The sequence below is a fragment of the Malus domestica genome, chromosome 03, assembly GCF_042453785.1.
Source record: "Malus domestica chromosome 03, GDT2T_hap1".
Taxonomy (NCBI): Eukaryota; Viridiplantae; Streptophyta; class Magnoliopsida; order Rosales; family Rosaceae; genus Malus; species Malus domestica.
The window spans coordinates 12,056,796-12,068,775 of NC_091663.1; the positions used below are offsets into that span (position 1 = coordinate 12,056,796).

General features: G+C 39.4%; 2 protein-coding genes across 3 annotated transcripts; one reads left to right on the forward strand and one right to left on the reverse strand.

The window, feature by feature from the left end:
• Positions 1 to 251: 251 nt before the first annotated feature.
• Positions 252 to 7,404, reverse strand: LOC103428747 (uncharacterized). 2 transcript variants are annotated; one of them, XM_029099852.2, is made up of 7 exons: positions 6,788 to 7,378; positions 3,543 to 6,425; positions 3,238 to 3,291; positions 2,518 to 2,858; positions 2,106 to 2,431; positions 1,967 to 2,028; positions 252 to 878 (listed from the first exon to the last, which is right to left on the reverse strand). In XM_029099852.2, the coding sequence occupies exons 1-4, from the start codon at positions 7,250 to 7,252 to the stop codon at positions 2,598 to 2,600; spliced, it is 3,663 nt and encodes a 1,220-aa protein (XP_028955685.2). In that variant the 5' UTR covers positions 7,253 to 7,378; the 3' UTR covers positions 252 to 878; positions 1,967 to 2,028; positions 2,106 to 2,431; positions 2,518 to 2,597. The 2 variants fall into 2 exon arrangements, with proteins under 2 accessions (XP_028955685.2, XP_008365091.4); XM_008366869.4 differs by lacking the exon at positions 252 to 878 and having other exon boundaries at positions 1,672 to 2,028; positions 6,788 to 7,404.
• Positions 7,405 to 7,618: 214 nt separating this feature from the next.
• Positions 7,619 to 11,594, forward strand: LOC103428743 (superoxide dismutase [Cu-Zn], chloroplastic). Its single transcript, XM_008366865.4, has 8 exons — positions 7,619 to 8,126; positions 8,651 to 8,712; positions 8,789 to 8,828; positions 8,918 to 9,013; positions 9,106 to 9,137; positions 9,315 to 9,390; positions 9,653 to 9,706; positions 11,392 to 11,594. Exons 1-8 carry the CDS (start codon positions 7,853 to 7,855, stop codon positions 11,415 to 11,417), a joined length of 660 nt encoding a protein of 219 aa, XP_008365087.3. The 5' UTR covers positions 7,619 to 7,852; the 3' UTR covers positions 11,418 to 11,594.
• Positions 11,595 to 11,980: the final 386 nt, after the last annotated feature.

Here is an 11,980-nt window from a genome sequence, read left to right on the forward strand (position 1 = left end):
AAGAGAGAAGAGAGGAAGAGGAGAGGAGATAATAGAGTGAGTTATCTTTGTACTCTTATTATTTCAGATTATAATGAAAGCACCACTGCTACCCCAAGAACGTACTCCAGTCACACTGACTGCAGAGGAACCTCGTAAATTTTGTGTCTTGTTTATTTATTCAACTGCACACACCGTCGATTTTACAACATCTATTAATATTAATATGTAGTTTAGATTTAGATAAAAATAAAAAAATTAAAAAAAGGCGATCAAAATGAAGCCATGATTCCAAATTTGGAAAGATTCCAGAGTGCCAAACAGAAGCCAAAGAATCCTCTCTGAAGTTTTGCATCAGAGGACGGTGCAAAATAAAATACACCAACAATGCATCAACCCACAATAAAATCAATAAGTTTTGCATCACCCACGACAACACTAATAAAAGTTGGGGAATTAGTGCAATTAGCACTCGGAATTTCTACATTCAGTCTTTTTAAAGGCGTCGCATTGAAGCGCGAATGGACTGGTACATTGAGCGGTGAACATGTCAAACAGGGAGGAAGAGGAGGATCACTCGCGATCCCTGAATCCCCTACGCTCGTGAGTGAGCCCTTCTGAAAGCAATCCCAAACATGCTTTAAATGATTGGCTAACTATTAGTATGGTGAGAGAAGTAAGATTGCCCAAATTGACATTGCAACCACATCCATCATGGTGACCATCTACTGCAACCGTGCAAAAGCTCCTTCCAAGATATGGAAGCGTCGCAACACCTCCACAATTTGCCCGTATATTTTGGCATGACAACCATACTGTAACAAGGATTACGGGCCAGCCGAATCCAGGGCATCCAGCGGCATGCATAGCTTCTTAAGCAAGCATAAATAAAGAGAGAACTGTCACACAAGTATGACCATAAGTTATCGATATGCTATATAACATAGGATCTGCATATGTTTGCAATTAAACAGAAACAAGCTATAAGTTGTAATTATAATTCTCAGAGTACTCTCTCTCTCTCTCTCTCTCTCTCTCTCTCCCTCTCTCTCTCTCTCGTCTATATCTTTGTAAATTTCAGGTCGGAATCTCTATATATTGGGTTCCCACTGTAAAAAAAAATGATCAATGGAACTATGGAAGACTGATTTTGAAACCCTAGTTCACTCCTACATACAATTCAAAATCAGCTTTGATAGCCTTTACAACTGAAGAAAGGATGAAAACTGAATAGAAAGGAGAAGGGATGCTACTGCTTCTTAGTTTCTCATATCTTCCTCTTAGATAGTATGAAATTTAAGTTGAACCGTGAACCCAGTTCTCAAAATGGCATCTGTTTGATGACAAGGGCACTGTTGTTCTGACACGGATTATAAACTGGGGCCCTCCTCTGAACCTTACAATCTTGGGGGAAGGAAACACTGGCAATCGCTAATGAGGTACCTTTAGGTTTACAAATAAGACCACAGAGGACAAACCGATGTGCCTCAGCCACTCCCACTGAGCCCCCCCCCCCCCCCCCCCCCACGTTGGTTGTTTTAATAACTTGTTTGGGTCATACGAAACTTATTTATACGATTCTCAAAATTCAAAAAACCATAGGTCTAGATTTGCATTTTTGATATGTGCAAAGTGACAAACGTGAATTTTTGTAGTTCACAGAACAGAACTGGAACACGGTATCCCAAAACATAGAACGATAGAGTCAAGTCAACTTTAATGCGACAGGACAATACAATATAAGATGTTTAGACAATACAATATAAGATTAAACATCTTCTAGCTACATTACTATCATGTTTCTTTTAGAAAAAAAATTAACATGATAAAATGGAATAACATTTTTGGATCTCATGGCCTGTAGGACCCAAAGTTAACCACATGATGGAATCCAGATCATGAGAAGTAGCATTTGATTTTAAGTTTTAAATAGAAGCAACCGCCATTCCAGTGTAAGAGAGGATAAAATAAAGACCAGGGAGCATACCACGGCTCTGAAAAGCTTCGCTCAAGCACCAGCCACCTTGAGGTTCAAGAATCAAACTGTTCCTGGAAAACAGGCAGACCAGAAAAGATTAAAGAACTATTAGTAAGTTTTACTGAAATGACGTCACCAAAAACAATACCTGGCTGCAAATGAGAATGCTCATGTGAGTTTTGAGGTTGAAATTTATCAATCACCATATGCAACATCATGTATATCGACGAAAATTTTAGCCTGCTTGCATATCTTCAATCATCAGGTTCAAATAATAACTTCAGAAGATTAACAGATCCCAACTGTCTGGGATCAAAGATGAAATTCTGTATACTCATCCAGCCCTATCCAACCGAACGCTCATCTCATCTATCAGATTGACAACAACTTAACTATCCTGGCCACCAATGCAAAACATTCAGCCTAATGTTTATGCTTACTAAAATGCTCTAGCCAACTTGGCTAATCCCGAATCTGCATTAAACATGGATAATTTTAATCCACAAAACAAAAAATAAAACAAATGATTATAAAAAAATTTAGAAATGGAAGGTACTGACCTAACCGTAATGGAGCCAACTAAATCTGCCTTTGCAACCTCAGCAAGGACAAAGCTAAATCCTAAGATACACAATTCTGACTATGTTAGAACTCCATCTTGACCAACACAGTTCCTCTTGGACATGACCTGCAATGTTGTCCCTTTTGTAATCCAAGCGGTTACTTCAGGTTGATGTTCGAAACAACCAAGAGAATGTAAACTTCCATCTTCCAGCTGTACACCATACACAAATGGGAGTCTAAGAGTAACAAAACTCTCTGGAGGTAAAACCACTTGGGATCCGAGGTTGAACTGCAACTTCTGCTCACGTTCTGGGATTGAGGGAGGTAGAGATGATGCCTGCAAGTAAAATGATTGCAACAACATGAGAACAAAGATTTAAGTTTGTAAGAAATATCTAATAAAGAAAAAAGGGGAAAAATTGTGTATAACTAGCACTACATTTTGTAAGAATAAAAACAGCAACAATGAACAGGTGCATGTTACATGCACACTGAACAACAATAATAAACAACATGAAGGATTTGTGATTCTGAAACAGAAACTGAACCGAGAGATACTAGCAAACTGATTTATTAAGCTTAGAGAATCCTAACTATTCGGGTGTCAATTTTAACTCTTCAGGTGTCAAGTTGTAAAATAAAATATACCAATAAATTAAGGTAGGCAATATCATTAAGGCCATGCATACCATACTTGAGGAGGGAGATAGAAATACCTCAAATTGTATAACTGGGCAAGTAGCTAATATCACTGGAAAGGGAGGTGTGACCTACAAGCAGAATCTTTAGTGAGCATCGGTAAGGGAGAAAAACATTAGCATGAAACCAAACCTCCTTTAGTTAAGTTAGGTACAGCATACTCTGGATATTAAAAATGGTACTGCATATTTTAAACGCATATAATAGGAAAAACCTTGTAGATAGCCAATCCAAAGCAATAAGCTTAATGACTAAAACAACCTACTTATTAGCTATCTGTAGAATGTAATGAGAAAAATGGATTATAAGAAACATTCCATACCACAAAAACCCTTTGAAGCTGTGATATTGTGGCAGCAAACTTCGTCTTCGGTGAATTTTGCTTATCCCTAGAGAGCTTGCAGTGTGGGCAGTTCATATAGATTGGTAAATTTCTATTCAACATAGAGAAAGCACATCCACCATCATCAAGGCTAATAGACTGTAAGCTCCCTTCAAGACGTTTGGACAAATTCTGGACTGGAGATGCACTAAAAGATGTGTGATTCTGCTCCTTCCCTGGTCCTGACAGCATTAGCCCATCTATATGCAGATTACCAATAGTTACTATCTCTTTTGACTTAGTTACATGTCTCTCCTTACTTGCACCAGTAGCAGTAGCAATCCTATTTGAATTGCGGTGAACTTTACCATGGAAACCATTCCTACTCATTTTCGAATTATCCGGAAGGCTATGGTCTAAGTTTTCCTGAGATTCTTCAGGCAATTGATATGAGGACCCAAGCTCATGAAGATGCTCTGGATTTAATAGAAAACGGTGGCCATGGGGGCACTCATGCTCAAATCCAACATACACTACTACCTGTTTTAAAGAAGGGTTCATTTTGAACTTTTCACCGCTATTCAGGTTAACAGGAACTACATTACTACCTATCTGTAGATAGGGGTCACCATTTGTGCTGTTGGTCTCACTAAAGTTTTCCTGAACAGATAAAACATCTTCAGATTTCCGAGTTCCATTATCACTAGTCCGTTCTACACGCTGATCCATTGTCCTAGTTTTCTTGATAATCTTATCTAAACCCAATGAAGACTTTTTCCTCGGCTGGATAGGAGGAAATCCTGAATCTACAGTCGCTGTTCCAGCAACAACCTCAGAAAAAGCTTTACGCATGGTAAAATTGGGAAGACCTTTCCCAAAACTGATTTTATTATCATCAGACACTAAGTCCTCTGCAGGTTTTCTATGACTTGCTACTCCAGATTTTAACTCCCCTGTGTACAACTGCACACCAGCTTTAGATTCAAACTTGAGGTTGGATTCTGACCTAACTACTGAACCTTGTTGCACTGCACTGGTAGGTAACTCATTCGGGCTTTTCTGCTTTCCCAAATGTATTATCCATTTCAAAAGAAACTTCTGAGTGGAAGAAAACCCGCTTTGAAGCAAGCCTTTAGAAGGTTCATAGTACTTTGCAGCACCAATGCGGACCAAATTCCATGAGGAAGGTTGAATAGGGCCTGTATTGCTTACTTCAGGCAGTTGAAGTGTGGGAAGGTGCTTGTCACAATCTGGGAAGCGATTGAAAGTAATGTTTGCTGACTTGAAGTCAAAAGGATCAGATCTTAGCTTTCGTGAACGACCACAAGAACATGCGTGAAGGAAAACATATCCACTGGAATGTTGCTTCACAGGAACTACTGAAAGTGATTCACTAGCTTCGACATCATGTCTCTGGTGCATACATGGTTTTCCAGTCAAACTAACGGCATCACACAGTTGCCTTCCAGATTTCCAGATGGATGTGCATTCATCCTCCAACTTTTTTGCAAACTGTTGCACTGCATGTCCTTTCACCATTGAATGGAAAGCTTGCAAAGCCTTCTCTAGATGGGCTTCATGCTGTGAAGTTGGGTAACAAGCAGGCAAGTCTTTGAGATAAACCTCTTTAGCAGCTGGAAGAGTCCTTTCACACCACAAAATTGAAAATTTTGTGTTTAGCCTTTTACCATTCTCCAGGCAAGATACTGCTAAATCTAGAGGATCCGTACCTTTTGAAGAAACTCCTTCAGCCTGCTGTGGAACAGTGTTTCTTAGGCGAAGTTTTCGTTTGCTAATTTCAGTTTCATATAAGCACCCACCTTTTGCAGAAAGAACTCCATCAAGAATTTGTTGACTGGAAGATAACCAAATTTGGAAATTTGGAAGTTCAGGAGTAGACATCGTCTTTCCAGATGCAGCGGATGAAGATGCAGCAGATGAAGATGCAGCTGATGCAGCGGCAACAGCTGCAGCAACAGCAACCATACCTACACCAGCAGTTGAACCACTATTGGAATTATTTACCGGTCCCCCCCTGCCTCTTAGAATATCAGATTGTCTGTAAATAAAATCCTTGACTGATACAATATCCTCTTTGTTTGCATTCTGACCATGACTTTCAAGCAGAAGAGAATCTGAGGTTGCCTTCCCATTCAAAACATCTTCCACAAGTCCTGTGGCAAATTCAAGAGATTCACCTCTCTGATTCGTAGACCTATCTAACAATAGGACAGCCCTTGATGCATCAAGGGAGAATAAAGGTGCTGAATTTGAAGAACCCCCGCTTCTTGACCCCGCATGACTACTTTCAGAACCTGAGAGTGTTCTACACTTCTTAATTAAGAAACGAATCTGTGCTTCAAGGGATGAATGCAGTTTCTTCCGAAAACTGCCCTCAGATTTACTCACAGGGCGGGCAAGCACAACCACTGAACCTGAACCCTTAACAGGCAAGCTTGGCCTTGCTAAACTGCTCACACTAGACGATTGATTAAGTGAGGATGTATCTGCCGACTCCTCCAGATTAGAACTGGGATTTGGCACATCAGAGAAATCATCAATAAAAACAAACAGTGTGACTGGCGTACACTGTCCTGGGAACAAAGAAGTGTAGGAACCTAAACCTGACATAAGTGAAATGGAAGAAGCATTGCGAGTCAAGATGCCACCACTTCTACCTTGAGATGAATTGCTAGTGGTGGTAGCGGATGTGGTAGGCCGTGAGGATGACGATGAAGGTGGCCTGGATGATGTTGGCTGCACAGTTCTGGATCTCACAAACGGAGCCAAAGCATGCTTGGCAGCTTGTAACACTCGAAACTTTTGCAGGAGTGGCGAATCAAACTGTGACCCCTCCAGAATATATACTATTACATGGCAAACCTGCATTACTCATTGGGTTAATCACAGTTAAATCAACCATTCACCGACATCCGTATCTCCTAAAAATTAAAAACCCAAAACTTCCTTTTCAAAATTCTAACTGCTCCAATACAAAAACTGGTCATGTACTGAGTACAGGTTAGTTCTTGTACTAGTAACTAGATACAAAACAATGCCCACGAAACTCATTCTCTGCGAAATTTTCACACATTATTTTCACAATACTCCGATGTTTATACACAATTATAGAATCCATTTCTGTTAATTTCTGTACTGCACCATAACATACCACAATCCCAATATCTGAATTGAAAATGCTTCCTCTAAGAAAAAGAGAAAGAACCAAAAAAGCAACAACTTACAGAGAACATGAAGAGCAGCGCCTGAAGGTCCCCAAAGTCATGCTCTTCCACTGGAGAGTCAAAACCCGACCCGGAATCCGAGAACCCATCAGCCACGGCGGGGCACTGGGTAGAGCAGAACTGCAAAAACAGAATGCCCTTTTTCTGTTCATGGAAGTAACTGATTCTTCGCCACCTAAACCAGTCCCTGAGCTCCTCTTTCTCAAGAAAGAGGCTTTTGTCGAGATTGCCCGACCCGAACACGTTGGAGTCGAGGATCCGGTTGATGAGTTGGGCAGAGTCGTCGGGGCTCCGGCCAATGAAGCCCACGACGACAACACCGTCGGAAGAGGGAGGGTCTGCGGAGGAGGGAAGCGGAAGAGTTTGGGAGGGTGAATTGGAAGTGGGTTTGGCGGTGGGTGTAGGAGGTGGGCGGACTAGGACCCGCATGGATGATGGGTTTAGGTTTGGGTTGGGGGTGCCCATGGATGCAAATTGGAAGCTCCAGGATTCCGGTTATTTGGTTTGGTTTATTTGGACTTCCATTGACAACGGAGACAGAGTAAAAGGAGGAACCTATAAAGTGAAATATAAGAGTGCGAGAATCACACTACATTTTTTTATTTTTACTTTTTTGGGCCGAAGATAACATATAAACATACAAAAATGGGCCTAAAACAAAACAAAAACACAAAAAAGCCCAAATGCAGTTAGGCCGAAATTAAAACACATCTTTTGGTTGGTGTATCCAAACAAAAAAATTAACTTACTATAATTTGTAGCTCAATTGGTAATTGGTAAAGAATTTTCACCGTCTGAAGCTCTGAATTCGATTTTCGCTATCCCAAAATTAAAACTAGAAACATTAAGAATAAAAATTTGAGTCCGAAATGGTATCAATAGAAAGGTAACCACTTTTTACAGCACAAAATAGAGAGCGGTTAAAGCCAGAATCTTCCGAAAACTGTCGAAAAGAAGGAAACAAAGTCACCAGATAAAACAACAAACGCGACCGAGTGGCAGCTCGTCACTCTCATTTTATCATATCTCAACCGCCCCCAGCCACCACCCAACCCAAAGCAAACAATGCAAACAGCTTCGGCGGTCATGGCAGCTCAGACTGTGATTGCTTCATCCCCCACTCTCTTCTCCCAGCTTAAAAACCCTAACCCTCGCTCAATTCCTCGTTCCTCCTTCCATGGCGTCTCCCTCAAGCTCCCACTCAAATCCCAATCCATGTCTTTCGCCGCCGCCGCCCCTAAGCCCCTCACCGTCGTCGCCGCCACCAAGAAAGCCGTCGCTGTCCTCAAGGGCACTTCCAGTGTTGGAGGAGTCGTTACCTTGAGCCAAGAAGACGATGGTATCTTCATATAACTCTGCCCCTTCAATTTGTGATTGCTCCATCGATATATGTTTCCTTACTCTGATATGGGTTTTCGATACTATTCCTGAATATTGGTTTATATTCTTAAATGGTCAACTCTGCTGGGTTATCTCATATTGTTTTATGTCTAAGAGAGTGGAAATGTTGAAAAGATTGTGTGTCGGTTTCAATTTTTCGCGGTTTAGAACTGAATTTGGATTCTGCATATTGGGTAGTGAATAGGTTGTTTGTTTGGACTTAAAGCAATAGTTTAATCTGTAGATTTTCTTGTTATCTAGTTTGAACTTCTATTTGTTGATAATTTGAAGATGTGGGTACTCAAATCTTCCCAGACTCGGATTATATTTGATTTGGTTGATTGCCGTTTCAATTGTTCCTTTAATTGTGTGTGAGTGGTCTGCATTCCGTACTCAGAAACTTGTGTTATCTGCACTCATAATTTCAGTGACATTTGATGGAGCAATGACTGCTTACGACTGATTCTGTTTTACTGTTCTTAGGTCCTACAACCGTGAATGTTCGTATTACTGGACTTACTCCCGGGCCTCATGGGTTCCACTTAGTAAGTGTTTTTTAATTAGCTTTTGGCATCTGTGGATTAGTAAACTTGTTTCTAAGTGTTTCTCTTTCTTGTGTAGCATGAGTATGGTGATACGACAAATGGATGCATATCCACAGGTAGGATCAACTTAAGCTACCCTAATATTATGTTATATTTGTGATTCTATTTTCATGCCATTCTAATGAATTTCTTTTCCCCTTACTAGGAGCACATTTCAATCCTAAACAGTTGACACATGGTGCTCCTGAGGATGAAATCCGTCATGCGGGTGACCTGGGAAACATAATTGCCAATGCCGATGGTAATTTCATATTTTAATTCCCTTTTCAAACTTTTTTTTTTTCAATATCACAATCCAGTTAATGTACTAAGTGATTTATTGTGGGGATGCAGGGGTGGCAGAGGCAACAATCGTGGATAACCAGGTAATCATTGAGCTTGGGTAATACTTTCCTATAAGAATGTGTGTACCTTCAGGGCATGTTTATCTTTATCTTCTTACAAGTTTTGGTTTGGTGTCTGACATTTTTATGTTTTTTGGTTCCGTATTCATCTTAGTAGTATTTGATTACTAAGATTTTGATTTTGGCTAAAATTTGTAGATACCATTAACTGGTCCTAATGCTATAATTGGAAGAGCACTTGTCGTTCATGAGCTTGAGGATGATCTTGGAAAGGGTAAGTATGTTTATAATCAACTTGTTGAAGAAACTTGTTACTGCATTTAAAGCATAAGTGGAGAAATTTTACATGCAATGGTAGTGAATGGTTGGCACTGGAAATTAACTCTTTTTATCCTTTCGAACAAACCATTTGGGTGGGTAATGACAAGAAAAGTTTTTCGTTCCCCTCCATTTTCATTTGTTGAGTTACTACCTTTGATGTTTCTTCCTCCCTCTTTGTATTACTTTCCTCAATCAAATTTGGTTTGCATTTGTAGGTGGACACGAACTCAGTCTAAGCACTGGCAATGCAGGTGGAAGATTGGCATGTGGTAAGCAAGAAAATTTGACTTATAATTTATTTCTCTGTTCTTGTTATTCCCTTTTCTGTTTTACTGTTTGAAAGAAGATTGTATGTTGTTCCTTTTTCTAGTTGTGAGTTGGAAGAATATGATAAATTGATGATGAGGAATAATATTCTCAGGAAATAGGGTAATTATTTCATTGGACATGGGCCTTTGTGCATAATTATTTCATTAGATGTAGCAGGACAGGTTTTCCTCTAATGTATGCTTTTATGATGAGTGATAAACTAAAAGAAAATGCCCATGACTAACTTGTGTTAAGGTAACATATGAAATTTGTGATCAACAAGTTTGTTATGCATAGAGCCTCTGGAAACATTATACCTTTTATTAACGTTCTATTGGGTAAATTTGAGGGATAAGCTATTATATTTATGCATGTCTTTCTGTGTGTGCATGTACCATAAAATTAGTAACTCTTTCAAAACCACTAAGCATTTTCCATGTTTAATAAGGGTCTTGAGAAACCTTGATATTATTAGCATCGCTGTTTTACTGTATCTTGTATATATGGATAATTTTAAATCAATAAATAAAATATACACTGGCCATGTTTTCTGTTGAATTATATCCGAAACTTTGTAATTGTTTCAATAAAAACACAGCCAACTAATTTAACTAAAAAACGTTGGAATGATGAATTGCAAATCTTGTATCTGTTGATGAATTCTTTTTTGTCCCAACCTATGGGTGGAAATTCCTATATGGCCGAGCATGTGGATGCCTGTTGCAGTCTATGATACTTGAAGGACATAATCCAACTGATAAGGTGACTTCAAATATGACATATTTTGTTGGGAACTCAGACATGGGTTTGGGCCAAATTGTCTGTGTATGGGAGTCATCTGAGATACTTATATGTTGATAAATGGCTAGATCGCAATAGATGCATTCATGGAGCCGTTCTGCTTATTTAATGGGTCATCAGTTACAATTATTCTAGGATTAATTTCTCTCATCATTAGCCTCATAAAGGAGGTTTTCAGAACCATTCAGAGAATCCCTCTCTCATTCTCTCTCCTATTAAATTGCAGTTCTAGTGAATAGTTAGTAAACAGTGCAAAGGGGATTGGGTTGAGAGTGAGTATCTTGTGCATTTCATTCCGGTCATAGTAACGGCGGCCTAGTCTTATTATTTTTCCATCGCTTAGTGCTCTTTAGTTTGTAGTCCTGTGAATGTCACTTCCAAGCGACAAATGCTTTCATGGACCAAATTAAGCGTACTATTTGTTGTTCTCCTGGCTGTGGAACCAATTCCCACGTCAAAAGATCTGGGCCTAGACATCTTGTAGTTGGACACACACTCAGACGTGACACATGCATTTCAGTCATATCCTAGTTAATTACTATGAAGGACGGTTAAGCAGATGATAATTAAGAAAATGGTTTCCGAGTTTTTCTGGACATGCTGTGTGTTTACATAAAAAGGTACAGTTGCTTTAATTCTACAGGTACATACTGCTTCAAGAGCCGATATTGGTTGAACTTTCTTTTGTGAATCCCATAATCACTGTATCATTGAGTTTTAACTTGAATATGTTCTCCAACACTGCAGCATACATGTAACTTCTCGTAGACTTGTTTCCATAATTTCATTAAATTCTCAATTTTCTTCACTTTTTTCACTTTTTATTGTGATCTTGTGTGTGCAGGTGTGGTAGGTTTGACACCTGTGTAATCGGAACTTCCGTTCCAATCAGTCTGCTATGTAGAATTGGCTGCTGTCGTTCTGGAGTTTGTCATATAGAACTTAAACTATTTAGGGTGTAATGTTAAATTATGGACAAATTCATCATAAAATTTGTGGAGTATTTTGATCTTAATAAAATTTGAGTTGCTATGGTTGCGACATAAATGGAGAACTCGCGATTGACTTTTGAAAGCAGCGAGATTGGATTTATAATATTCTTTCATCCCATAAGATTGAGCACGATTCATGAGTCGAGTATGCCTGATTGAGCACAATTTTCTTCACTTTTCATAGCATTCTTTTATCGAATGCGCACAATGCTTTGTGCGCATTCAATAAAATTAGAATGGCACATGGAAGATTTCATGCTGTGAGTGCAAGGATGCATATAAATGAACTAGAGTTACACCGTTCGATAAGATTGAGCATAACTCTACGGTGTTGTTACCGTAATTCACCGGATATGGATTGTGAATGGCATAGTTCGAGACTGATTACCTGACCGGTATGTGCAAACAGTCATGAAAACCTAGGCGGTAAGACGCCGGGTT

Bases quoted from the DNA above. Each gene is read 5' to 3' on its own strand.
- LOC103428743 (XM_008366865.4), top strand. From the start codon at position 7,853: ATGCAAACAGCTTCGGCGGTCATGGCAGCTCAGACTGTGATTGCTTCA. The intron at 8,713-8,788 runs GTAAGTGTTTTT...TTTCTTGTGTAG, and splicing joins GGCCTCATGGGTTCCACTTA to CATGAGTATGGTGATACGAC. The intron at 8,829-8,917 runs GTAGGATCAACT...TCCCCTTACTAG, and splicing joins AAATGGATGCATATCCACAG to GAGCACATTTCAATCCTAAA.
- LOC103428747 (XM_029099852.2), bottom strand. From the start codon at position 7,252: ATGGGCACCCCCAACCCAAACCTAAACCCATCATCCATGCGGGTCCTA. The intron at 6,426-6,787 runs GTAAGTTGTTGC...TGAGTAATGCAG, and splicing joins CGCTGCTCTTCATGTTCTCT to GTTTGCCATGTAATAGTATA. The intron at 2,859-3,237 runs GTATTTCTATCT...TTTTACTTGCAG, and splicing joins GCCCAGTTATACAATTTGAG to GCATCATCTCTACCTCCCTC.